This window comes from Poecilia mexicana, unplaced genomic scaffold (assembly GCF_051168715.1).
Source record: "Poecilia mexicana isolate PSO_F unplaced genomic scaffold, ASM5116871v1 scaffold_17, whole genome shotgun sequence".
In the NCBI taxonomy this organism is placed as follows: Eukaryota; Metazoa; Chordata; class Actinopteri; order Cyprinodontiformes; family Poeciliidae; genus Poecilia; species Poecilia mexicana.
In genome coordinates this window covers 10,965,320-10,990,128 of record NW_028263386.1, presented here as the reverse complement: position 1 = coordinate 10,990,128, position 24,809 = coordinate 10,965,320, and the positions used below count along the sequence as shown (strand labels likewise).

The following is a 24,809-nucleotide window of genomic DNA, read 5'->3' as shown; positions in this document are numbered from 1 at the left end:
ATGACAAGCGAGAGGAGGATAATAACCTCACTATGGCCGCTGATACCTGAAGAAGATTTTCAGCTTCTCACCACAAGAAGACAACCTTAAGTTAAAAAAAAAAAAGAAAAAAACAGGCAGGATCTTAAAACTGGCACCAGCTTAACTTGTTTAGTTTTGTTTATTCTAAAACACTTTCAGAATATAATCAAAGATTTCTGCATTACTTTTGCATTTTATATTAACAGACGTTATGATCGGCTCTTCCTGTTACAGCTCGTTATGAAATTCTTTGAGAGTGAATGCTGTAATTATAATACAATTATATTAACATCTACTTCAAGACAATCAAGGTCTCTGGGTGAAATTTATATCAACTAATAAAGAACAAAACTTAGTAACTTTTTATCAGGCTACTGTTATAAAAAAACAAAAAAAAACATGATGTTTTTGATGCAAAAAAAAACTATAAAAAGCCTGAATTAAGCACAAGCTAAATAAAACGTTAGAGTTTTGTAAAGTCTGTTAAATGACAAAGAAATTATTTCTATTTCACTGCATTGTATCTCATTTGCAGAATCACAGACTATTATGTCATTAGTTCCATATTAATGCAACTGTGAGATAACCGAACGGCAATAACACCAAAAATGTGACGCAATGGTTGCATGTTACTAGAAAGCATTTACTGTTGCTATTGCAATGTTGCAATCTTATTACTGAGCTGTAATAGCAACTTCTTACACTGGCATAATTGTCCAATAATTAGATTAAATAAAAGCTGAGGCTTGATTATTCCTAATTATGAGATGTACACAAGCTGCTAGGACTGAGTTTTAATTTAGTGAAAATTTAGTGAACATTTTTAGATAAGTAACGAAAATGACACCCTGTTTGCGATGTGCAACTTTTAGAATTATGGCAGACTTAAAGGAGACTCAGAGAGGAATGTCAATGCTTCTTCTCATTGTGTGCACAAGCTACGTTATGATCTGTTCATCTAAATAAGGTCTAATGAGTATGGAATATAGTCCTAGCTCAGACAAGAGCAGCAGAAATGATAAAATTAGCATTCAAATAGAACTTCTAAAGTACATGTTTCAGATTATGAAGGCTTCCTCTAGTACCATTTATACAAATAATGCATTAGTGAAGTGCAGACCAACGGAGGGCACAAATCAGGTGCAAAGTCTGCTTACACCTCTGGCCCAGCTCTGAGTGTAACTTTGAAATGAAATATATAGTAAATCAAAAGAAAACGATCACAGGGAGTGAAAATAACTTGGGTCCAGCAGGGGAAACGACGGCTGAAGCTGTGTTGTGAAAATTCCTGAGACTTGGAGCGTGTGATGGTGGGTTTTAATGCAGCAACTGTTTGGATGAAACTGTCTTTGACCGGAGCGAACTGTCAGAGAGGAGCCAAGTAGACCTGCTATTACCGCTACATGGGGGTGAAATGTATGAGAGGACAAACAGTTCCACTAAGACACGAACACGCAAACAGGTGAACAGATGGAGGCGCACAGACAGGCAGACAAACACATTCACGAGCATGACTGTACGGAAAACCTCCCATACGCACCGATATGCACAACCTGCAGGTTTGCATCAGCACCGCTCATGCACAAAGAGGCTCAGCCAGATCCATCTTTATTCAGTTATGAAAATATGGTGTCAGGCAGCAGCAGATCATGGTAAGGTGTCTGAAGGGACGGCTTTCACAGAGGAGGAGGGCCCTTGAAGCAGGGAGGACATTGGGATGTATCAGAGCTTACAGTGGTTTGGCGATGCATGTGTACTAGAAAGAATTCATTAAAAAGTTACAATAAAAATACTCAGATTAAATATCTCCTTTGTTAGGCTACTCAGTTAATACAGGCCTCACACTAAATGATTGTATGTTGACATGTATGAAAGGGGCAAGAAATCATAAGAGAACAGACTTTAGAAAGAATACAGTTGTTAGTTTATAAATCACTGAAAGGCTTAGAACCACAACACATTAAAGATCTGCTGTTGTTGGATCAACCTTCCAGACCACTCAGGTCTACTGGATCTGGTCTGCTTTGCATCCCCAGAGCCAGAACCAAACGTGGAGAAGCAGAATTCAGCTTCTATGCACCACAAATCTGGAACAAACTTCCAGGAAACTGCAAAACAGCAAAAAACACAGAGTTCCTTTAAATCCAGATTAAAAAGCCACCTGTAAGGGTTGCATTTGAAACATCCAAGGTTCGGGTTAAGGCTAACCCTAACATCTTTACACCCTTGTCCCTTAGTGGGGTCGGGAAAATGGAGTACCTGGAGAAAACCCACACATGCATAGGGAGAACATGCAAACTCCATGCAGAAAGACCGGGGCCAGGAATCGAACCCAGAACCTTCTTGCTGCAAGGCAACAGCTCTACCAACTGCACCACAGCGCAACCTGCATTTGAAACATCATAAATGAAACATTAGTCGACAATCTGATGTGTAATGATGGCACTTGACAAAATGTAATGCTTTAGTTACTGTGTGTTCCATGACTTTGTATTTTTATTATATAAATTGGTGAAAGTTGCCATAAAAATAAACTTGATCGATTGCTGGATCAATAGATGAAGTCTTTTATCATCCACCTGATCCTTTTTTAACGAACTGTGACAACCAAACACACACAAACCCGAGGGCAGTTTAGATTGTCCAATTAAACTAACAGCCATGTTTGTCAACTGTGGGAGGCAGAACATGCATGAACCCGTGACCTTCTTGCTGCAGGGCAACAGTGATTGTTGTCATCATGCTCCTGTTTAATTGATATGCTGGTAATGTTTGTACTCAGATAGTTTTATACTTCTAATTCCAATAAGGCCAAACAGCAGAGGTCACTGTTATGCTAATATTCTTCAAAGAAATGATTTGTCAATGTTTGTTGGAAAAAAATATTGATTTACAACAATTTTCTTGGATTTTTTTTCCCAAGAAAATTCTATTTAGAAATTTATTATTAAATCAAAATTAAATGGAAAATATTGAATTGTAGGGTTTTGGTTCATCCAAGACAATCTTTTTCTTACCAACATCTCATAATTATGCATCTGATTTATTTGTTCAGCTATCTTTGTGTTAAATGCCGTTAAATATGTGTGAAATCCTAAAAGCCTTCATAGAAGCTATGTCTGAAACTCCCCACAAACAAAAACAGGGTACATGTCATTGTCAATAACGGCCTATAAATAACTGATAACTGATTGAAAAGGAGAGCATGTAGCATATATGTATGCAAGTACATGAATCAATTTCTTCTTTGTGAATATTTCCACATGTGGGTGTTTCCATCTGTGATCGGAATACAATTATACGAGTCTATACCTACCAACATTACAATGCAGTTTTCACACACACACACACACGCACACACACGCACACACCCACACACACACATTTATTAGCTAACAGGTTCATACAAGTGCAAAGCGATGGTACAAATCACAGATTCAGTGAAGACAGCAGTCAGGAGGAGAGAACAGAGAAGGGAGGCAGGCGATGGGTTCAGGGAGGGGTGGATGTGACATGATTTACAATTATATCATTAACCTTGAGAAACGGAGAGGCCTCTTTGGCACAAACCGTCTTTCTGACAGAGTGCTACCTTCTGCATGCAGACAGACCTAATTCGCTCTTGAATGCTGAGAAAAATAAAGCGTCAAGAATGCATAAGCGTGTTCAGTGATTCTCCCAACAAAACATCAACTGTGCCACACAGAGCTTAGGTTAAGGATTTCAAACTTGATTAAGTAAGAACAGTCACAGCTTCTTGTGCAACCGTACATATTTTGACATAGACCTTTGTGAAGAAGTAAAGCACATTTCATAAAACATATTAGATCTATGAAGTATGTGCATCATTTGTAATCTGCTCTTTTTGTTTACACATTGTTTGCTATGGGCTGTAGTTTCTAGTGGCATACTTGTTTACATCACAGTATGAGAGATCAGTGACTGCCCTAAGTGCTCTCATGATTACTAGCTGAATTATTTTAAAAAATGAGTTTGATTAAGCTTCTATTGGACACATTCACAAGCGACAGCAATGCTGCGGTGAGTGAATCTGCTGAGGGCAGATGGAGAGTCTGCATTGTGTAGCATGATAAAGTCTGAGATAGCTCAGACTTTGGCTGACAAATTCCTGTTTGCCAGCAAAACAACGTTTCTTCTGGTTTCCTCTAGTTCTGGCATGAGAAGAAATGTTTAAGCCAAATGGTAAAACAAAAATATTTTATAGTAAAATTGGCCACTAACTGTAAATAGCATATAAGCTAAATTGAACTACATGGCAAAAATGTAAAGGAAAACTTCAGACAAAACCCAATTGTCTGTCATGTCATCTATTTCTGTGCCTCCCATAAAATTTTAATAATATAAAATAGCCAACAATACTTACAAAATACAAATATTTACAAGCATTTGCCATTAGTAAGCAGTACAAACTATTACAAACCCTGCATAAAGTTTTCAAGTGCAGAGGTTGTTGATTCTGAAAAGATTTATTATAGTTTTGGCTCTTTTCTTTAAAAACAGTGGACGACACAAAAGGATCGCAGACAAAAAAATGACGAGAAGATAAAAATTTTCACACAAATCCTATTTATTAAACAAAATTGTTCAACATTTTAGTTTTAAATGTGTTTCATGTAAATTATATTTGAACATTTGAACATTTGCAAGTAAAATCAGAAGTTTAAAGCTCCCATGACAAATATCCGGTAGAAGACAATGAAAACACATTCACAGATAAAACGAGAAGAAAAAAAAAACACATTTATCTACCGGCACAATGACTCAAGGGATGCAGGCCATTCAGTCTTTTTAAAAGTGCATTACACAGCAGTCCTTCTGTAACCTCTTTAAATAGAAATTCTCATTTAGCATGAGTAAAATATAAAATGTAGTATTTAGAATATTTGGCAACATATATTTGTCATTTAAAACATAAGATTTGCATAATTGTTTGAACATTCACTTTTTTCCACAATATTAAATGGGTTTTCAATCTGTGGGATGAACGTTTTAAATGTTCTGCTATTGAACATTAATCTAAGCATTAAATATCTACCCAGCGCAAAATAAAATATAAAATTAACATAAATCCCAACTTGCATTATTTTAGTTAAACTATTTTCATTTCAAACATGGTAGGTTAGAATATGTTCACACATAACACGTAATTTCAAAATAAAATAATTCAAAATCAAAGAAAACCATTAATGTAAATTTAAGAAAAATGCTGTAATTGTTTTTTTAGAGCATATATTCTTCAATCGTTCAAGTATCTCTTGAGAAATAAACTAAACGGGTAGATTAAATAGGATTTTTGTTTGTATGTTTCAGAGATCATTAAAGACCCAAAGCTTAACTCAAAGAGTCATTTAAAGAGACTAATAAAGTAAATGTTAATTAGGCTTTAACAGACAGCTCCTAATAAAAGTTTAGGTAACAAACTTGACCTTCCTTTTCCAGTCATGTGAATTACTTTTCATCTTATAATAAAAAGATGTTAAAAGATCTGCTACATATCTCTACTGTTTGTTTGGTAACACTGTTCACTAGGTTTTAAACTGGTTTTTAACCATTTAGGACATTTTAAGGCAGCTAGTTAAATTTTACATTTAGTTAAACCTTAGTTTACCTGTCCAACAGGTTTTTATCAGACTTATTGAAAACCTGAGGAAAGTAAATGTAACGTTATCCATTTAAGTTTGTATTCTTTCAGTTCTGGCCAGTGGCTCAAGTTCATTTGACCTCCATTCAATATAGAGTATACTGCAAAGTTCAGAAAATGTTATTCTTGAAACATTTAGGAAACAACTGACAAGAAACTCTTTTTTAAACAGATATGTTTTATGATAAGGGAGCAGGATTATTACCAAGAGCGTTTCTTCCTCTAATAAAAACTACAAGTCACTTTTATGAGAACAAAGGCTATTTCAAGAATGTAAAAATAAAGTGTAAAAATGCCACATTTGCCCAGCCAGAATTACAACAAAAGAATGCTGTTTTTTTATTCTGAAAGAATAAAAAAACTAAAAAAAAAACAATAAACCTTGATAAAAAAAAAAAAAAGCAATCAAAGAAAAAATATCCAAATTAATTTTCAAGTTCTAGGATCTTATTTTGAAAATTAGAGTTTATTTCAGGTTTTTTTAGACCCTGTAGAAACCCTGATGAAAATTTGACTGTAACAGACCGATTTACTCCTGTTTTTTACTTTCAATTTGTTTTTCTTAAACACAGAAAACATAACTGTTACAACACTACAAGTACTGTGGCAGAATTGCAGCCTATGAAACCCATTTATCCAAGTGTGAAGAACATACTTCATTTACCACAGAACTTCTTCTACAATACGAGTGAAATAAAAACCAACTTAGCCTCATGATAAACCAAACTACAGAACTACAGTTTCACTTCTGCAAAGCTGCCTATAAAAATCCTCATTGCTACATTTAATCTAGGTTTGTCGACACACTACTAAGATCAGTAACATTCTGCAGAGCAGAACAGTTCTTGTGAGCTGTTTGCAGCCTTTGTTCTTTGATAAGACCTCATCTGACGTTCAACGCCTCGTGTGCAAAACCGAGAGACACTTTTTAAATGCCACAACCTTTCACTGAGGCCGCTCCGCAGCTGAAGAGTCGGACCGCTTTACCTTGAAACAATCCGCGTGAACGTAAACATCTTGACACAGAAAGTCACATCCGCACCCGTTCTCCTTTGTCCTGGTTAGAGGAGGCCAGATTAATCGCAGACAACTGGCTTGGCAAGACTCAGATGATACAGCACTTTCTTTGAAATGAACCTAATTAACAAAAGGGATGTTTAGAGCGGGGAATGAACGGGAGAGGATGGATAGAATGGCTACTGGGAAATTCACTTCTTCATTATTTTGCACCCCGATTTATTTACGGACGTAATGCCTTTTAATCCGTTTCCTACGATTTCTATTGATTCTGATTATTTTTTTTACATTAAAATTTGTTTAAAGATTTGAAACGTAAAACTGTGCCAAAAACAGCAAATAAACTTTCTTACATCCTTGTGCTGAACACTTGAAATACAAAATATCCATTAGATGAGAAGACAAAACGGAATAGGAGGTGGCACACGGTCACTGCGAAACGTCAAACTACAGACGGCACTATTTTGTATTTAAAGAAAAGAAAAAGGAGATCAGGAACCAAGAGCACAAGATTTTAAAGGCACAACACAGTGAAGAGGTGAACTGACCAGCACCCGAATACGTTACCAAGACTGACCTGGAGAAAGAGTTGTCAAAGATGAGTGTGTATTCTCCTGGGTTCCTGACTTTAAGCTCCCCCTGTATCGTCTCTTTGTGGGAATTACACCGAGTCAGAGGAATTAAAACCTATCGAAAAGACACTGTCGTTTAATTCACACAGAAGTTCACATGTTTTTGGGTTTTTAAAGACTCAATAGAAGAAGAAAATTAAGGGTAACATATAGTATAGTTTGAAATACGAATGGGTTTTGGCAACCCTGCCTGTTTCCAGATAATTTTGTGTTCGATCCATATTGATTCCAGACAAGCAGCTGTATGAGTGAACAACAGAAACCTAATTTACTCTTACTTAAAGGCATTTTGTACTGGAGCTGAAGACCAGAGTTGTTGTCGTTATACAGACGACCATGTTTCTGACGGACTTGGAAAACTTTATGCCTGTTGTAGTTTTTGCATCTCACAGCTGACATTTTGCTTTGTTTAAACCTGCAACAACTGGTGCTCTTTAGCATCTGTTGTCACTGAAAACAGCTTTGCATATTTCTCTGATGGCAAACAGTTGCTGCAGCTAGCCTGGAGCAGAATAATCATTAAGAGCCGTATTTTGGTCTCATTTTGAACTGCTGACGGAAACACTTTTTTTAATTATGTTAATGCCGTGATTACAGTACGTCTGTACCACAAGTGTGCTGAGAGAAAAAACAGTACTGTAAAAGTTATGTCTGAAAACAAAACAATTTGTTTAACATCACAGTAATATTTTCCAATTATGACATAATTTTCATGTGATATGTATTTTAAAACGATCAGTCAGTGTTACCTTGGCCTGCTCCAGCGGAGTCTCTGCACTCTCCCTATAGACTACACTGAAAGAGATGCTCTTTGGTTCCGAGGTGAAGGTCCAGGACACGGTGGGTCCAGCAGAAGTCATAGTAACGGGGACGATGCTGTAACAGCTCGACTTGATGAAGAGCTCCCGAGAGCTTTCCCCAAATCCTGAGATGTCGTCCACCGTTAGGCCGACAGAGAGCCTACAGGCATACACACACAAGAAGTTCCCAAAGATATAGCATAGCAAACTCGCTAAACCACATTTTGAATTGATTTTGTAAAAGAAAAATCAGAAAGAAAAAAAATCCTGGACTCATTTCTACCACATAAATACGACAACCGCCAATTGGCAGAACAACCTTTCACTCCAATTAGAGCTGCAAGTCCCCACCACGGTTTCACACCAAGAGACTAAATTGTTTGCCCTTTGTATTTTCAAAATACCTCAAGCTACGCCAAAATGCATGGAGTGTGCAAACATCAATTTTAAGTCATAGCAATTGGACTTCTCCAGCTCTCCACAAAAATACACTCAACTTGTCTGCTGTGTTCTTTTGTTTTCAGAATTTTATGGAAAGCATGTGTCATTTTTTTTTTCCAGTACACAATTATAAACTACTTTGTGTGTGCAAGACATTAATCTCGATGAAATATATTGACGTTTAAAGTTATTAATTTGACAAATTGTGAAAAAACATGAAAGCAAGGCACTGGGTGTACCTTAGTGATAAAGTGGTTTACAGCCTAAAGGTCAGTGATTTTCAGTTCCTGCATGAACCTGAAGTCACAACCCGAGTGCAATATAGGCGAGTCCAATCTATTGGCTCAATAGAGTCGTAGTGCATTTCTATTGGACGGTAAAGTTAATGTAGGAAATATCGCAGTTGCAAAATGTCATACTTTAAGTGCAATGCATCAAAGTTTTGGATGCCATTAAAATCTTAGCATTGTTGGAAAGATTTTCTCTGCCTTTAATGCCCACACCAAAAAATGAAACGGTGGGAAACTTGAGATAAGAGAAAAGAAAAGAAAACACTCAGGAAAACAAATTGCTTTAAAAATCATTCCCAAGTATATTGCATTACCTACAGATACAAAGTTTTAGTTTGCAAAGATGTTGCAACCAATTTCATTTAAGGAGATCGTCTGCAAAGGTCACAAACCAAAAGAAGGCAGCACAAGTCAAACAATGTTTGTCAGGAGTCCAAAAATAAATGTTAGTTTCAGCAGAAGGATTTAGCACATGGATCAGCAGCTTCTGGTTAAGGTAGAAAGTCCTGACTCCAGTCCAGGATTTTAGTTTTTTTGTATTTACCACAAACTAAACCTGCTGTGACCCAAACAAACACTCTTTCCTATGTAAATGGAACACAGTGTAGGTTTTCACTTCCCACTTCAGAGGTTGTCCTCATTTAAAGAATACATTTCTGCCACTTCCGTTTCAAGAGAAAAGCCAACAACTTGTTGCACGGTAAGCATATTGTACTTCACTCTTGGTTTTCTTGGGTAACTTTCACTGGAAGCGAAACTTACGTTAGTTCCCCAGACTTCAGCAGGCAGATCTCTGCATCCTGTACAGCGGTGCTCACATCCTCAGCATCCTCTGATGGAAAGTCTCCTGTGCTGGCACTGTTGTTTCTGAACCAGATAGAAAAAAAACCACACACAAACTTTGTAAACTTATCTATAGTGTAGAACCATTTCAAATAAGTTAATACAAACAAGATGACACATTAAGATTCATCTATAAGTCACGTAGGTTTGGTTTAGCTTTTTAACTAGGCATTCGCTGGTGACCGGTGTGAAGTTATCACAAGTTTATGATTTTAAAACGTTTTCAATAACATTATTCCTATGACCTAAAGTTCTTTTTAATTAAATGCCAGAGAAAGTACTAGGGCAAATAGATACTTTTCACAAGCTATATGAAATATAATTACAATTTTATTGAATTGTTTTCAGGGCAGACTTGTATCAAATTTCCATGCATCTTTCCTGGTTTAATAAATTCAAAATAATATATATGTATTTCAAAATGGACAAAGTGCAATCCTTTTGTCCAGATCTATTGAAAACAGGCATTAAATTTCACAGTACTGTAAAAACCATATAGATGGATGAGGAAACATGGGTCAACAAGAGCAGCAGTGTTGCCAGTGCAACAGCAGAAAACCACCTACATGAACCTTCTCTAGATAAAGTGGACAAATGAAACATTCAAGATGTTAAAGCAGAGAATAGCTTAAATATACGACCCAGTTAATGTCCTTTGCTTTTATCTGTGTCTTTTGCAACACAACTTAATCTGAATTTTATCTCAAATAGTTGAATTGAAGGAGAGTGAGGGCCCAGGTACCATACACGTGTAAATGTAAAATGTTTTTTTCTTTACATTTTATTAAATTTACACTAGTATTCATAATTTCTTTTGTTTGTGTGCTTGCTGCATCTACGATAGTTACAGTTGTGCTGCCCCCTGCTGGCCGTGTCCAGGAGAGCAGGCAGTGGTGAAAGAGTCATTGTCATAAACTCCGCTGACTTCCTCTTCTGTGATGATGTCGAAAACACCATCATCTGGCTTTTCACCTTCATCTCCTCCTAAAAACATAATCATCATGTTTTTTACTGTTATACTTATTATACTGTTCATAAAGTGCATATTATCAAAATGTAAACCTACAGCTACAACCTTAAGACAGCGTGACTGTGTGAGATCATGTTTCACCTGCAACGCCAGCCATGGATCGGCCAGTCTGCAGCAAGCGGCTGAACGGAGACCCCGGTGCGTTGTGAGCAACCTCCACCTGCGGGTGGCGCTCGACCACTGCGCTGTGCTGGTTGTAACAGTCGGCACAGCAGCGCTCTCTGTTGCCGCCCTGCTGGGTGCTCACTGCGTTGCTGCAGCAATAGTAGCAGAAGGGACGCCCACACAGCCTGGAAATACAAATATAAAGATGGTATGATGCAGTATGGGCGACAGCTGTAGTCGGTTTAAAATGTAAAATAAAATGCAAGACGAATATGGTTGCATTTTACTATAAAGACAGTTGTACATGTAAAACTAAACATTATTTGGAATAATTACCTTCAAAAATTAAATACAAGCAGTTTTTATTACGGGGTCACTCTGTTTATGCATTGGAGGTCAAGCTTATGAAAGACTCAATTTACAAAAATTGCATGTTTCCTTTTTCTTTGGTTTTATATAAACAGATTTTTTTTTCAGTCACAATAGTCTTTGCCTTATAAGCATACTTTATCAACCAGACTGATATCTCAGATTAATCAGTAAAGTTTGTTTTTATTAAATACTTTCAGATTCTTGTGATCCCCTGCAGAAATAGGACAGCAAACAACACATTAACAAAACTGACCACCATGTTGTGATACAACATGTTATGAGAAAGATTAAGTTTATAAGAGAAGTGAAATACAGAAATAAAAACGCCAGTGGATTTCTGCAGAGCTCGTTTGACGTCGGTTCGTGTTTACTTTATCATAACTTGGTTTTTGCGGCAAGAGCTGAAAATTAGAGCGAAGTTCTCTTGCAGAACAAACTGAAGTGTTGCAAACAGAGAAAATGGTGGATTTCTTGCTTGAAACAAACTCAGTTAAATATTCATCTCTTGTCATGTGAAAAACACAGTGCTTTGCAGAAGCATTCATAGAACTTGACCTTTCCCCCCTCGTTCTCAGGTCACAACAATGAGGGTCAAGGCATGTTACTCGAATGCTATGTGAAAGATGAGATAAAAATCAATCCATAATTGTGAAGTGGAAAAATAGTAATCTAACTTGAAATCTTGAAAAGTGTGATATGCATTTTATTTCAACACCTGCTGCTCAAGTTCATTCTTGAGCGTCTGTGACCAACATTTCGCAAGTTTCTCAACTGGATTTAGATCTGAATAAAATTCCAAATATATTGCATCAGATCAAAAGCATTACATGGTAACTCTGTGTATAGTTTCATTGTTGTCCTGAGAAAATGAACAGAAAATGAACAACCCCAGACTTAAGTCAGCCTCCTTTCTTCCATTCTTGACCTGCATCTATCTTCTATTATCACCAGCTTCCCTGTCCTTGATGAAGTTGCCATTTCTTGGCAGATTTGCAGTTGCGCCTTTTTCTTTCCATTTATGGATATTGGACTGAGTGCTCTGCGAGATGTTCAACACCTAACATATTTTTAGAAACTAAACCTTGCTTGGAAACTAATTCTCCAAAGCTTTTTCTCCATCTTTTCTGGAGTGTTCCTCGGTCTTCAGTGTACTGTTTGTTACTTGTCACTTTATATATGTATATATTTTTCCTTCAACTTCACAAGTACACACTATATTATGTGTTCTATCACAAAAAAATCCCACTGAAAAACACTGAGATGTGTGCTTGCAGAATGACAGACTGTTAAAACAAGTCACTAGGTCACAAATACTTTTGCATAGCACTATAGGATGGCAATTCTAATTGTCAAAAATGATGATAGTTGGTGTTCAATTCTCAGCTGCACATCTGACCTGCAGTTGTATTTGCGCAGCCACCAGCTGAACTGAGTGTGACAACCCAAGCAGTAGTTGACGTCCCTTTCAGTCTCCTCATCACGGAGCTTCTGCTCGAACTCCAGGGCATCAGACTTCTGCCACAGTGCATCTTTTTCTCTGAAAAAAAAAACAAACAAAAAAAAACATAATGCACTGCATTTATAAGAGCCCCTTGAGGTTATTTACATGTTACATGGATACAAATGAAAATGAACGGAAGACAAACAACAGCAAATCAAGAAAATGTCACGGAACATACGAGTAAAGATTTAAACCAAGTGATTTCCTATACCTGATAAGCTCCACAAGTCTTTCCTCTAAATTGATTTTGGTGCGATAAAGATCGTCGAGTTCAGCGGCTGTCTTTAAATCAAAGCTCTGTTTGTCCTGTTTGACCCGCCGTAGATTTTCAGCCATCTCCTGACAGGCCCGCTGAGCTGCAGCCAGGCTCTCCTCAGACCTGCAACCAGCACGCATGCAAGGCCAACCTCAGCTCAAACAGCTTTCACTTAAATGTAATATTTAGTTTCAATTAAAAAAGGAAAAAATAAATAAATAAATCATACAAAGCTCTGGATTAAAAATGTACATAATTAGAAACGTTTAATTAGAAGAGCTTCGAAGTGGCTTAGAATGTGTGTTGGGGAGTACAATATCTCACCTTGATAAATTTTCTTTCAGATAGATTATCTCATCTTCTTTCTGCAGGATGAGATTGTCTGACTCGGCCATCTGGATGTTTTTCTCCCCAATCTGTTGGCAATATCTCCGATTCTCCGCCTGCGTCCAGAACGGCAAAGCGAAGCATAAAGTCTGTGTTTTACGAGTTACGCTTGTAGCCGTGACATCATGATTACTCCAACTGCCAATTTCCACGAAGCAACTGGAATTTACTGCAAGTAGTTTTGTTACAGTATTACTTTCTAAAGTTTGTGGCGTAAACAGGTAGTAAATTTCATTTCCTCGTATAAACTTTACTCTTGCACGGTAGTGTCTCTGTTGTTTTTTAAGGTGTGAGCCATTCAGAAATCTTTTTCTTGGTTTTACGAAAACGCATAATAATTTAGCAGATTTCTACAAAATGAGATTCAACTTCTGAAGCACAACTGACCTCCAGCTGCTTGACTTTGTTCTCCAGTCGGACTGTTGTCTCCTCTCTGTTAACCAGCTGTAGCTTCACATCTTCCAACTCCTCATTCACCCTCTGGAGGAGAATAAAGTTAGTGAATTAATGTGCTCAAAATTACAAAATGTTAAACATCAGCTGTCTTTATTAAGACAGCTGAAAGCACAACTAACAAAGAATAATTTTCATTTAGTTAAGTAGTAACATTAACATTAATTTCAAACAAGTGAGAATAAATTACTAAATATATTCCAATAGGGTGTCTCTAAAAAATGATTCTCACCTGATGAACATTTTACATTTTTCACCATTAAATGAAAAACTTATGTGCAGCTTAAAACAAGGAAACCCCACAAAACTTAAAAAATTATGTGCATTTGTGCTGCACTTTTTTTTTGCCCGTTCTTTTTTTGTCAATAGCTTTGACTCATTCAGACTGGATCGGCTGGAGTCTCTGATATTTTCAGTTTTCAAGTCCCACAGAATTGTAGTTAAAGGATGAATACAAATGCAAACCACATTAGACTCCAGTTTGGAAACATGTTTCTTTTTCCTTTCTTCTCTCAGTTGTTTACTGGTTTGCGTGGGTTCTAGCAGATGACACACTAAAATATATTGGTTGTAGTCGGAACTGAAAAAGATAAGGGTATAAATAAATCTGCTATGTTTATTTATTTTTTTTAAATCGGTAGAATTATTCCACTGTTAAAATCTCCCTCGTCTTTTTTTTTTTCTTTTTTTTTTAGAAACACTGCAAACAGATTTAGGAAGAAAAGTTCATGTTTCACAGATGGCGGCGGATCGTTCTTGGTGTAACAAGAACATCACTGGATAAATAATCTAATAACGAGACTCGTCAGGCAGAATCTGGCAGGTCTTTAGATGCTGCAAAATGTTGAAGATATAAAAGTATCCAGTAACCTCTAACTACTTTTAAGAGAACTATTTTAAATACTTCCTCGTTTCTTGCTTATTGTGCATTTCAACTTCCTCAGTGATTCAACTGAATATGCTGCTCAGCACCGATTATTGACCTTCAAAATGTATTCCTGGTTAATGTATGGATGCAATTCTTCTCAAACACAAAAGAAACAAGAGAAAGTCACTAATGCATATCGCACTCCGTTTCAGTGTCTGACCTGGATCTGGTTTTCATGGTCCGAGGCTTGACTGCTGAGCTGGAGCCGTAGGGCCTGAATCTCTTCCTGGCTCGTCTTCTGTCCGGTCTCTGCCTCCTGCTGGGCTTCGCTCAGCTCCGTCTGGAGCTTCTGCCTGAGCAACAACAGATCCTCTTTGTCACGGAGTTGAGAGCAGAGCTCTTGGTTCTCCTGACGCAGTTGCTCCATGCAGGCGTTGAGCCTCTCCGCCTCCTGGGCCGCTGCCTCCTCCAGGTCCCGTAGTCGTGACGACAGGCCTTCCCAGCGCAGCCGAGCCTCCTCGTTTTGAGCGGTCAGCATGCAGACGTGCACGCCGAGTTCTGCCATTTCTGTGTTGGCTCTGTGAAGGGCCTCCTGTGAGTCGCTGTTCTCCAGACGCAACGCTTCACAGCGCAGCTTCAGTCTGTCCAGCTCCTCTCTAGAGGCCGTTACCTCCGCGGCCAGCCCCACGCGGGCCTGTGCCTCGCCATCGCGCTCCCGCACGAGGGCCTCCTCGCGCTCTCGAGATCTCAGAATCTCATCCACGTGCCGCCGGTTCAGCTCCTCCACCTGCGCCTTCAGCTGATCTGATAAAACGCGGAGATCCTCTCGGGAGGCCGCCGTCACCTCCTGCTGAGCCTGGGCCTTCAGCTTGTCCTCGTTTGCCGCCAGCAGCTGCGCCCTGAGCTCCACCACCTCTTCTCGGAGCCTGGTCCCCTCCTTTTGGTTGAGCTCCAACTGGGCCTCAGCGAAGACCAGCCTGATTGGGGCCTCTTTGGTGTCCAACGAGGAGGCTTGATGTTCATCTTGAAGCTTTTGTGTTTTTTCATTGCTTTCCGCTGCTCCTTTTTCACGGTGCGAGGTCCCGCTCTCCAGCTCGCCCACTCGAGCCTGGAGGAGCGAACAGCTCACAGCCTGGGCTCTCAGGTTGGCCTCGGCTTCATGGAGCTTTTCAAGCAACTCCGCTTGGCCTCTTTGGGACCCTGTGAGGTTGTTTGCCAGCATGTCAGCTTTTGCATTGAGAAAGTCCAACTCCTGTTGAGTTGTAGTTAATTGCCTCTTCATTGAGGAATGAGTATTTAAAAGCTCTCCATTTTCCTGCTGTAACTTTTTCACTTGAGCATCTAACTCATCATTCTGGAGCAACATCTTTTGGAGAGTCTCTTCAAGTTGCAGGTTTTCATCTAAAAGCTTCTTCTCCCTGTCTTCCACGGTCATCGTTGCAGCTTCTACTCTACCCTTTAGCTGCTTCTCAGAGGCTTTTAAAGCAGCCAGCTGGTCCAGCAGGGCAGCCCTGGCTGCAGTCAACTCTGAAACATTTGCCTCAGCCCTCCTGACTGTTTGGAGAAGCTCTTTGTTTATTTCCATTAGATGACTGCATTGGTTTTTGTGGTCCACGTGATTTTCAGTATCACTACAGATGGAATTACTATCATCAGTTTGGAGGCACAAAGACTCTGCGTCAGCATTTAGCTTCTCTAACTGTTCCTCCAAATGCTTTATTCTTTCTGAGTGAGCAGCTAGGTCTTTCTCTCTAGTTTTTAGAGTTTTCCTTAACTCCAACATCTGACCCTCCAATTCCTCGTAGCTCATACCACATCTTTGTTCTACCTCTTCTTGCAACCTTTTTCGCAGTTCCTCTGCCTGGCGCTCCCTGCTCTCCAGAGAGGCTTGCACGTCCTGCAGCTGGGCTCTCAAGTTTCCGGTCTCCTTCTCTTTCAAAGTCAGCGCCCCCTGAATTCGACCAACTGCACTCTGTAGTTCCTCCAGCCGTGCAAGAGCCTCCTCTCGTTCGACGTGCGCTCTGGCTTTGACTTCGTCAAGCTTCTCCTCGGTATTCCTCAACTTTTCTTCCCTGAGTTTCAGATCTTGAGACAAATGTTCAGAGTGTCTGGCTGTTTCCTCTGCCTCTCTTTTTGCCTCCATCCGCTCCTCCTCTGCAGTCTTAAGTCTTTCTAAGAGTTCTTGGATCTTCCAGGCTGTGTCACAGTAGCTGGCTGTTTGTTGTCCCCTTTCATTAAGAGACTCATCCAATTTAGAAAAGAGCTCCATGTTTTTGCTCTCGGCGGCTCTGAGTCTCTCTTGTAAATCTTTCTGACTCTGGACCCGATTCAGTCTCTCTTCATTACCGGTTTCTGAGTTACACCTGGCAAGGACCGACGCTGAATTGCCGGACGTCTGAGCCGATAACTGACCTTGAAGGTCTTTGACGACATCTTTCAGCTCAGCAGCCTCCTTGCTCAACTCCTGCACATGTACCAGAAGCTGCTGCTGTCTGAGCTCGGACTGGTCAAGTTCGATGCGCAGATTTTCGGCAATGTTGCAGGAAGGGTGTTCTCCCAAATCTCCAAGTTCTCCAAGCAGACTGTGACTTACGTCTGGGACCTGAAGGCACTCATGCACCTACTCAGAACATTGAGATGGAGAAAAGAAATCTCTTGTTAAATGCTGTAAAAATAAAAGAAAAACAGTTATATTTGACCAGATATTTGATTCCAGTTTTGTGCATTAATGGGAAACAAAATGAAATACCTGGGAATGTGAAATGTTGCCGACCAGACTGTTGATGCTGGAACAGCGACTTGGAGGCTTCCACAAGAGATTTTGTGAAGCAGCTCCTAAGGTTCTCCTTCACATAAAAAGAGGGAAAAAAACTGATGATTACTTTTAGAAAGATAAGCGAAGTTTAACTCTTTGTCTTAAATACACTTCTAAATAAACCACCAGGCTAGACACTTCAAATACAAAGTACTCCATGTCCTAAATTTTAAGTGACCAAAAAAAGTGCACAGTATTTCAACTGCAAAAGTAGGTAATTTGTATGTGTCCATTAATTTCCAGAAAACTCCTGAGTTATTTCAGAGTTACTTATTAATGTTGTATTAATGTCATTTTATCCTACTACCACAGAGGAAACCAGCCTGCAGATTATGTTTTCTGCACAACAAGTGCAATGCAAAGCAACGGATGCAGTGATCAAAATAATTTCACCTCTGGATTCTAGAGCATGATAAAATCATATTTCTGTACAATAGCCATCTGAAGAAATATATGCAAAGAAAATGTTTGTGAATCCTTTAAATCATTGGTGAATCCATCTTACAGGTTTTAGCTTTGTTTGCCCTTAACTGTATCTTAACATTAACTACATTGTAAAGCAAAATATGACCACTTTAAAAACTTATCACTGACTGCAAAATAGGAGAAATAATTAAATAAAGGTGCAAACAAGAGAAACAAAGATCAGGGCTTAAGTACAAGCAGAGCACTCAGACAACAGGGGACATGTGGATTTGCTAAATGACTGGAAATTTGTGTTGTACTGTGAAATACTGGTGACATAGTCTGTAATTCACCAAGAGTTTTCATTTGTTCCAATAAAGCGAAATGCAATTTCCCAATACTTCCAGGTCTTGCACAGTTAACTGCAATGATTCTTTTTAAACATCTTAAACTAACAATGTAGAAGTATTTATAAACTCAAGATGAGCAAACATATTTTTGCTTTTCCCTACATGAAGCTTTCTCACTACTAGTTTCTAGCAACAAAAGCTTCACCAAACAAATGTAATGTATGCAAATGTAGATGCAAGCGATACCTTGCAAAGGAAGGCCAATCTGCATCAAGGTCGTAACCTCTGGCAGCCACGTCAAATTGGATCTGGTTCAGCTCATAAAGGTCGTTGATTATTTCAGCTGTGATGTAGGACTTGAGGAAGGGACTCCGGGCATAATACCAGTCACTGCATTTCCAGGACACGAATGAAGATAAGTGAAGTAATATGTAGGATGCACACAATTACTTTCTAGTACCAACATGATGTTATCATTCCTGGTAAAGCAATATGCTTTATGCTACTCAGCTAGGAAAACAAACAAAAACAATTGAATGAAAGTGAGCTGTCACTGGAACACATGAGAAAAGGGATTGTGTGGCAAACATCAAAAACATAGAGATATGAAAAATATCCTCATTCAAATCATGGTGGCACATCAAAATAGACATTTTAGAAATGCTTTCTTTACTCATGTGGTTTTCAATCTGTTGCAAGGATCACACCAGAGACACTTGTGGTTGTAGCGGCATCCTGAGGATATTATGGTGTAAAGATAAATGCAAATTAATTGCTAGGCTCTTGTAGATAAAAGGAAAAGCTGTTGAAGCACATTGCTATTGTCAAAAACACTTAAAAGAGAAGTGCGCTGAAGTTTCACTGCTTCAGGAAACAGGAACAAACACCGCTGGCTGCATATGCTGCATTTCATTTACCTGTTTTGCCATTGTCCCTACAAAAGGAATTCTGAATTACTGAATTACTTAACAGGCATTTCTTTCAACTAAAATGCAAACACATAAGAAAGTGTAACAGCACAACAAAAATCATCCTAAAAAGATACTATACACCACCCAGTCGATTAAAAGGTCAAATGTAAATAAAACAACTTCAAGTTTAAAGGAAGCCAGGAACTGAGAATGTATACTGGGATGTAAGGTTAAGGTTGTGTTGCCATAAGAACAGAAACAAAATGTAAAATCGGGAATGGAAAGTAAACAGTTCCTCAGAATGAACCTAGAAACTCAGTGCGACCCCAGCCCCGCCTTAATGGAGAAAAACCACACTAAGTAACAACAGGTACAAGGCGATAAACAGCAGCACAGCATTTAAGACTTATCTGACCTTGTAACCTTCTGATTAATGAAACACTGCTGCAGAGTGTCTGCAAGACGCTGGTGGACAAGGGAGTAACGGATGAAGGCCCGTCCTTTTCCCAGCGATGTCTTCAACTGAGAAAATAAAAACATGCATTTTATTATGCCACCACAGATACACAACCAAGGAACACAGCAGACAGGACAGGGAACAGGTTATGGAGAAGTTTAAGACAGAACCTGAGCTATTTTGCATTGAACCTAAAAGAAAATTGCAGTGGCAACCAGAGTTTAGACCGGGCCAAAACGTCCAACCCGACTCTCAAGCAAGTACTTTAGGAAATCTGAATGCAAATGAACAATTCTCTTCTCTTTTTTAATCTCTAAAACATTTAGAAAACATGCTTCTCTTGCTTCTACGTTACATTTATGCACTATTTTGTATTTGTGTATCAAATCCAAATAAAACACTAATGTTTGTGGTTGTAATCTGGCAGAATATTGCATTCAAGAGCATCAGAAACTGTTCCAAGGCACTACATTTTTTTAACACCTAACATTCTTTTGGTTAATATCAATAAATGAGATTTTGTATTTGATGAAAATTTAAACAAAGGGAAAACAGCCCATAAAAAAACTATGTCAGCTGATGAAAGACTTTACGTTTTTTCCTGCATTTGTGATGCATGCAATGTCTATAAAACGTAGAATTCCAACTGGGAATTATTTGCTTTATAACTGATCAACTGCAGAAATTGTTCCCTTGTAAATTTTCTCATAAAATCATTTATCTTTTAACCATACAGTACACAGAAGTAAGCATGCAATCTATGTTAAATAAAAGACTGAAAGCATTAGCAGATGGAAGGATCTTAAGTAAGTCGACGGATACCATAATCTAGCAGACGGACACCAGCTGGAGTTCTTGGACTTGTTCAGAGTTCGCAATCAAAAAGTAAAACTGAAGTAAGAAATCTAAAAGCCCACAAGAATTTATTAGTAATCACAGATCAAAGTATTTAGCTTTAGTGAAAAAAACAACACACACTGACCCGTGCAGATCTTTAATTCATATCAATGTGTTTTGATGATACATCAAACATATTTTTTTTATGTGACATAATATCTGATCAAAATGCATGTTAGATTGTACGAAATAAACAATAAATGTAATGTGGTAACAACTTTTAATAGATTATGACTTGACATCTCTCTTTGTGCCACAGACTGAATCACACTGAATATTTTAGCAAGCAGTGTGGACAAAACAAGCAATTTAGAAGGTTTAAATTGGAATGATGCATAATTGTTTTTTAAGCATCAGCAGCAGTTTCAATAAATGGCAATAAGCATAAAGCAAAGTAAAAAAAAAAACCTATGAAAGCAATTGCACCATAATCCTGACAAATAATATACATTATTTGTATATTATTTGCAGTGGCAAATATTAAAGAAATGTAATATTGAGCTTCTCAATTCCATTCCTCAGGCCCCCCTGCTCTGCATGTTTTAGATGTGCCTCTACTCCAGAACAGCTGATTCAAATGATTGCATGACCATCAAGTACTGCAGAGACCTGTTAATCACCAAAATATTGAATCCAGGTGTGTGGCAGAAAGGAAACACCTAAAACAAGCAGGGCAGGGGGGGCATGAGGACCGGAATTGAGAGCTATTTTAAAGTTGAAAACTCAACCTATCAGAAAAAAACATGCACATTCCACAATACGTCTTTAGCCAAATGATTAATTAAATGATTAAGAGATTTTGTAGGTTGGTAATTCAGCAGTAGCACACCTCTAAGAAACAAAGTTGCCTTAGGTCACCAAAACCTAAAGGCAAATAAAACAAATCTACAACTTGAATTTTTTAATAGTCATACAATGAATAATTTAAATACTGTAAAAAATAGTGTAATGCCAATCTTAAAGCTCACCACAGTGACTTCCAAGCACAAAACATGAGAAAGGAAGAAATTGCAGAAAGATGTGAGAGTTGCAGCAACTAGCAGTATCTTCTAGTCCTCCTGGCTAACAGAGGATTACCTACATGATTAAACAGTCACTGTGTATCTGGACGAGCACATGTGACGCGTGCCGTGGCTGGACGGGGGCACAGACGCTGTGTGGATGTGCGTGTACGTACATGTGTGTCGCATGGTAGGATTACCTCAGGGATGGATTTAACGGAACGGATGCCATCGTTAGCTCCTTTGATCTTAATCAGGCAGTCGCAGAAGTAATCCCAGTAGTCTTTTCTTTGGCCAAGAAAGGTTGTCTTCTCTTTCTGGTCAAACTGGGTCACATAAAACAGTAGCATGTTAAAATATCCTCAGTGTGAGATGGATTATCAAACAGGTCTGTGCTTTAAATGTGGGCATTTAAAACACATTTAAATTCTGTTTATATCAAGTCGATCCATGCATATCCTTTTTCCACTTCTATCCTTCGACATCATATACTGTAATTTTGTAGGCATTAAACAAACATATCACGTAATCGTGAATCCTGAAAAGTACAACCCAAATAATGTATATTCACATGTTTATCATTAGCTTATAACACAGGAAAGTTTATGATTTATGATGTATTTAGTACCATTCATAAGGACATAAGCTCTAAGTAGCTGCCCTGTTCCAGCTGAAGAAAAGTTTCCCACTTAATGACACTGCCATCACCATGTTATATGGTGGAGATGCTACTTTTTTTTCTTTTCTGTCAAATAGCATTTTGAATGTAGGCAAGACATATAGGTTTTGGTCAATTATGAGTTTTTTAGTTTCCTATTAAACTCTAGTTTTAGTTTTCAAAAGGGTGTCCATGCTTTTACCCGTCACTGTACATAATACAGAAAATGAGGAACTTGGATCTGCATGATTGGAAAAGCCAGAAACATATTGGCTGCTGTATTTTACAAATGAAAATATTTCTTTAGCATGTCAAGATGATTGATCAATCTCACAAATAAGCTAAAAATAGTATCAAAACAGAACTGTAACAATTGTTCCCTCCGTAATGGTTGTGGGCAATCATTGTATTGTCTCATGTTTAGATCCCAATCTGAAATATTTCTGTCTGTTACACTGTAAACAGTTGACATGTCTGTAGTTTAAGCTAAATTTTAATCAACAAAACTTAAAATTCAGAGACATAAAACCCCTCTTATATGTTCTTAGAATAACTAAAAGTCCTGAAAAACTCATCGGGGTCACTTTAAGAATTACAACAATGTCTGTAGGGGTCTCCAGATTTTGTAGTTTTTTTTTTGTTTGTTTTTTGTTTTTTTATTACTCGGATCATTTAATAGAGAAACTTAAAACAAATCAATACGTGCCATATTGTGGAGAGACACCTTACCTGCAAAAGGTATTCAAGCTTATAGAAGAACTTGTGCAAATTAGCACTGTCATCTGTTATAGGTTCATTACACTCCTTGTGTTCTTTAGTCAACTCCATCACAGCATCTGTGTTAAAACAGTAAGAGCTGAATTACCATATACCAATAAAAAAAATAAGATTTCAAGAGAAAAAAAAAATTGAGCAATTCAATTTTCTGCAGATTAAAAGACATAAAAGACTAAAACAAAACCTGCTGCAGGTTCATTAATACATACAACACCTGTAAATCCAAAAGAAAACAAAATTTAAAATGATCCCCAATTATGCAGCAAAGCAGTATGTTTCTAACCTCTGTTTGACTTTAACACCATGAAAAGAGCATTAAAGCTCATGTTGCTGTTGGTTTATCCATGTGTACATTAGAAAAGATAAAAGGACTCAGTAATGATGAACTGAATGATCAAGCGGAAAAAAAAAAAAAAATCTGTGTCTGAAATGCCCATTACTGATCTTTGGCCAATTAACTGCTCCACCTTCAACAAAATCCCTATTCTTCAAACCTTAAGCAACACATTATTTGATACACATGCTATTAGCCAATACATTGTTCAACTGGGAAAACCTGGAACACTACAATCACTTAGATTTTATTTTGACAACTGCCATGGACTAAATTTGCTTTCGTAGCCCATTAATAATAATACTAATCTGCATATTAGAAGCAGTACTACTGTTTTGTAGTAGTCTTCTTGTGTAAATGTAAACATTCGTACATGTACTTGTTCATGTACGAATATGTCAAGGAACATGAAACCATATTAGACATGCTTATTAAGCCTCTCAATGCAAAAATATGTCATCTGAAGGAAACAAGCTCAATCCACAAAGATGCCATGCAAAATAACCTAAACCTTCTACCAGAATTAAACACCACATGACAACATCCTCTGTTCTCAATGTCACTGGCTAGAGCTGTTTCTAAGGCAGAAGGGGAAATTACTACATTATAATTACAATTGGATAGAAACTTACATAACTTAATATAAATCTGTCTATATGCTTGTATTTTATTAAAATGATCAGAATATCAATTTCTGGCAATGACTTTAATCTATTTTTGTATTTTTCTGCGGGATGACGTGTTTTGTTCAATTGACATATCAAACAGTCGTATTTGTAATATGTGTGTGTGAATATATTAATTACCGTGTAGATCTCCGATTATCCTTTGCAGCTGTTTATCTCCAACCGATGAAGAGGAGGCCATTGTGAGGGGATAAGGCTGGCAGACAGGGACTTCATAAGGAATCAAAAAAAACATATGCAGGCTACTTTATTGCGGCTCACAGTCGGAATTAATGTCATGCTTTCCCACTCGAAAATCTGAATGTCATCTCTGACATTCAGTGTGTTCACTACAGATTAAACAAACATTTAAGAAATATATATCCACAGATTTATGTGCATTGGGATGCTGTAGCTGAGCAAAGTTAGCAAAGTCCTCCTGCTGTTGGGAGGCAGAAAAACAACGACGACAGCTGACCGAATCTCACTGTGTGTTGATCTTATCACATAACACTGGCACACAATTTAACGTGATTTGAAATCAGAATAATGCCTGATAACACTAATAAACAGCTTTGAAACGCAACATAAACATCGACTAGTCAGAGCTGTGTCTGAGCATGCACCTGCTCCAAGCTATCAACTTCCTGCTGATTTTATCAACATTTCCGTAATTTGTGTCATTAGTTTAACTAAAATTATCAAAATGACGCATTCTCAATAAAAATACAACAATATAAAATACATACCCGATAAGTATAACTGTCCGCAACGTCTAGTTTCTTGTTGATTCAGCCAAAACAAAACCTTGCTGGCTCTGGAGGCGGGCTCAAGAATTACTGACAGACTGATTGACCAATC

At 38.0% G+C, this 24,809-nt stretch overlaps 1 protein-coding gene across 1 annotated transcript; it reads right to left on the bottom strand.

Moving 5' to 3' along the window:
• Nucleotides 1-4,591: 4,591 nt before the first annotated feature.
• Nucleotides 4,592-24,296, bottom strand: fyco1b (FYVE and coiled-coil domain autophagy adaptor 1b). Its single transcript, XM_014968750.2, has 17 exons — nucleotides 24,090-24,296; nucleotides 22,902-23,008; nucleotides 21,715-21,840; nucleotides 19,575-19,681; nucleotides 18,495-18,638; nucleotides 17,428-17,524; nucleotides 14,899-17,298; nucleotides 13,745-13,837; nucleotides 13,295-13,413; nucleotides 12,926-13,093; nucleotides 12,610-12,750; nucleotides 10,818-11,026; nucleotides 10,555-10,690; nucleotides 9,626-9,730; nucleotides 8,082-8,292; nucleotides 7,278-7,387; nucleotides 4,592-6,820 (listed from the first exon to the last, which is right to left on the bottom strand). The coding sequence occupies exons 1-17, from the start codon at nucleotides 24,202-24,204 to the stop codon at nucleotides 6,760-6,762; spliced, it is 4,449 nt and encodes a 1,482-aa protein (XP_014824236.2). The 5' UTR covers nucleotides 24,205-24,296; the 3' UTR covers nucleotides 4,592-6,759.
• Between the last annotated feature and the right edge of the window lie 513 nt (nucleotides 24,297-24,809).

Bases quoted from the DNA above. Each gene is read 5' to 3' on its own strand.
- fyco1b (XM_014968750.2), bottom strand. From the start codon at position 24,204: ATGTTTTTTTTGATTCCTTATGAAGTCCCTGTCTGCCAGCCTTATCCC. The intron at 17,525-18,494 runs GTATCGCTTGCA...TTTTATGTGAAG, and splicing joins GATTGGCCTTCCTTTGCAAG to GAGAACCTTAGGAGCTGCTT. The intron at 13,838-14,898 runs GTCAGACACTGA...ATTCTCCTCCAG, and splicing joins ACCATGAAAACCAGATCCAG to AGGGTGAATGAGGAGTTGGA.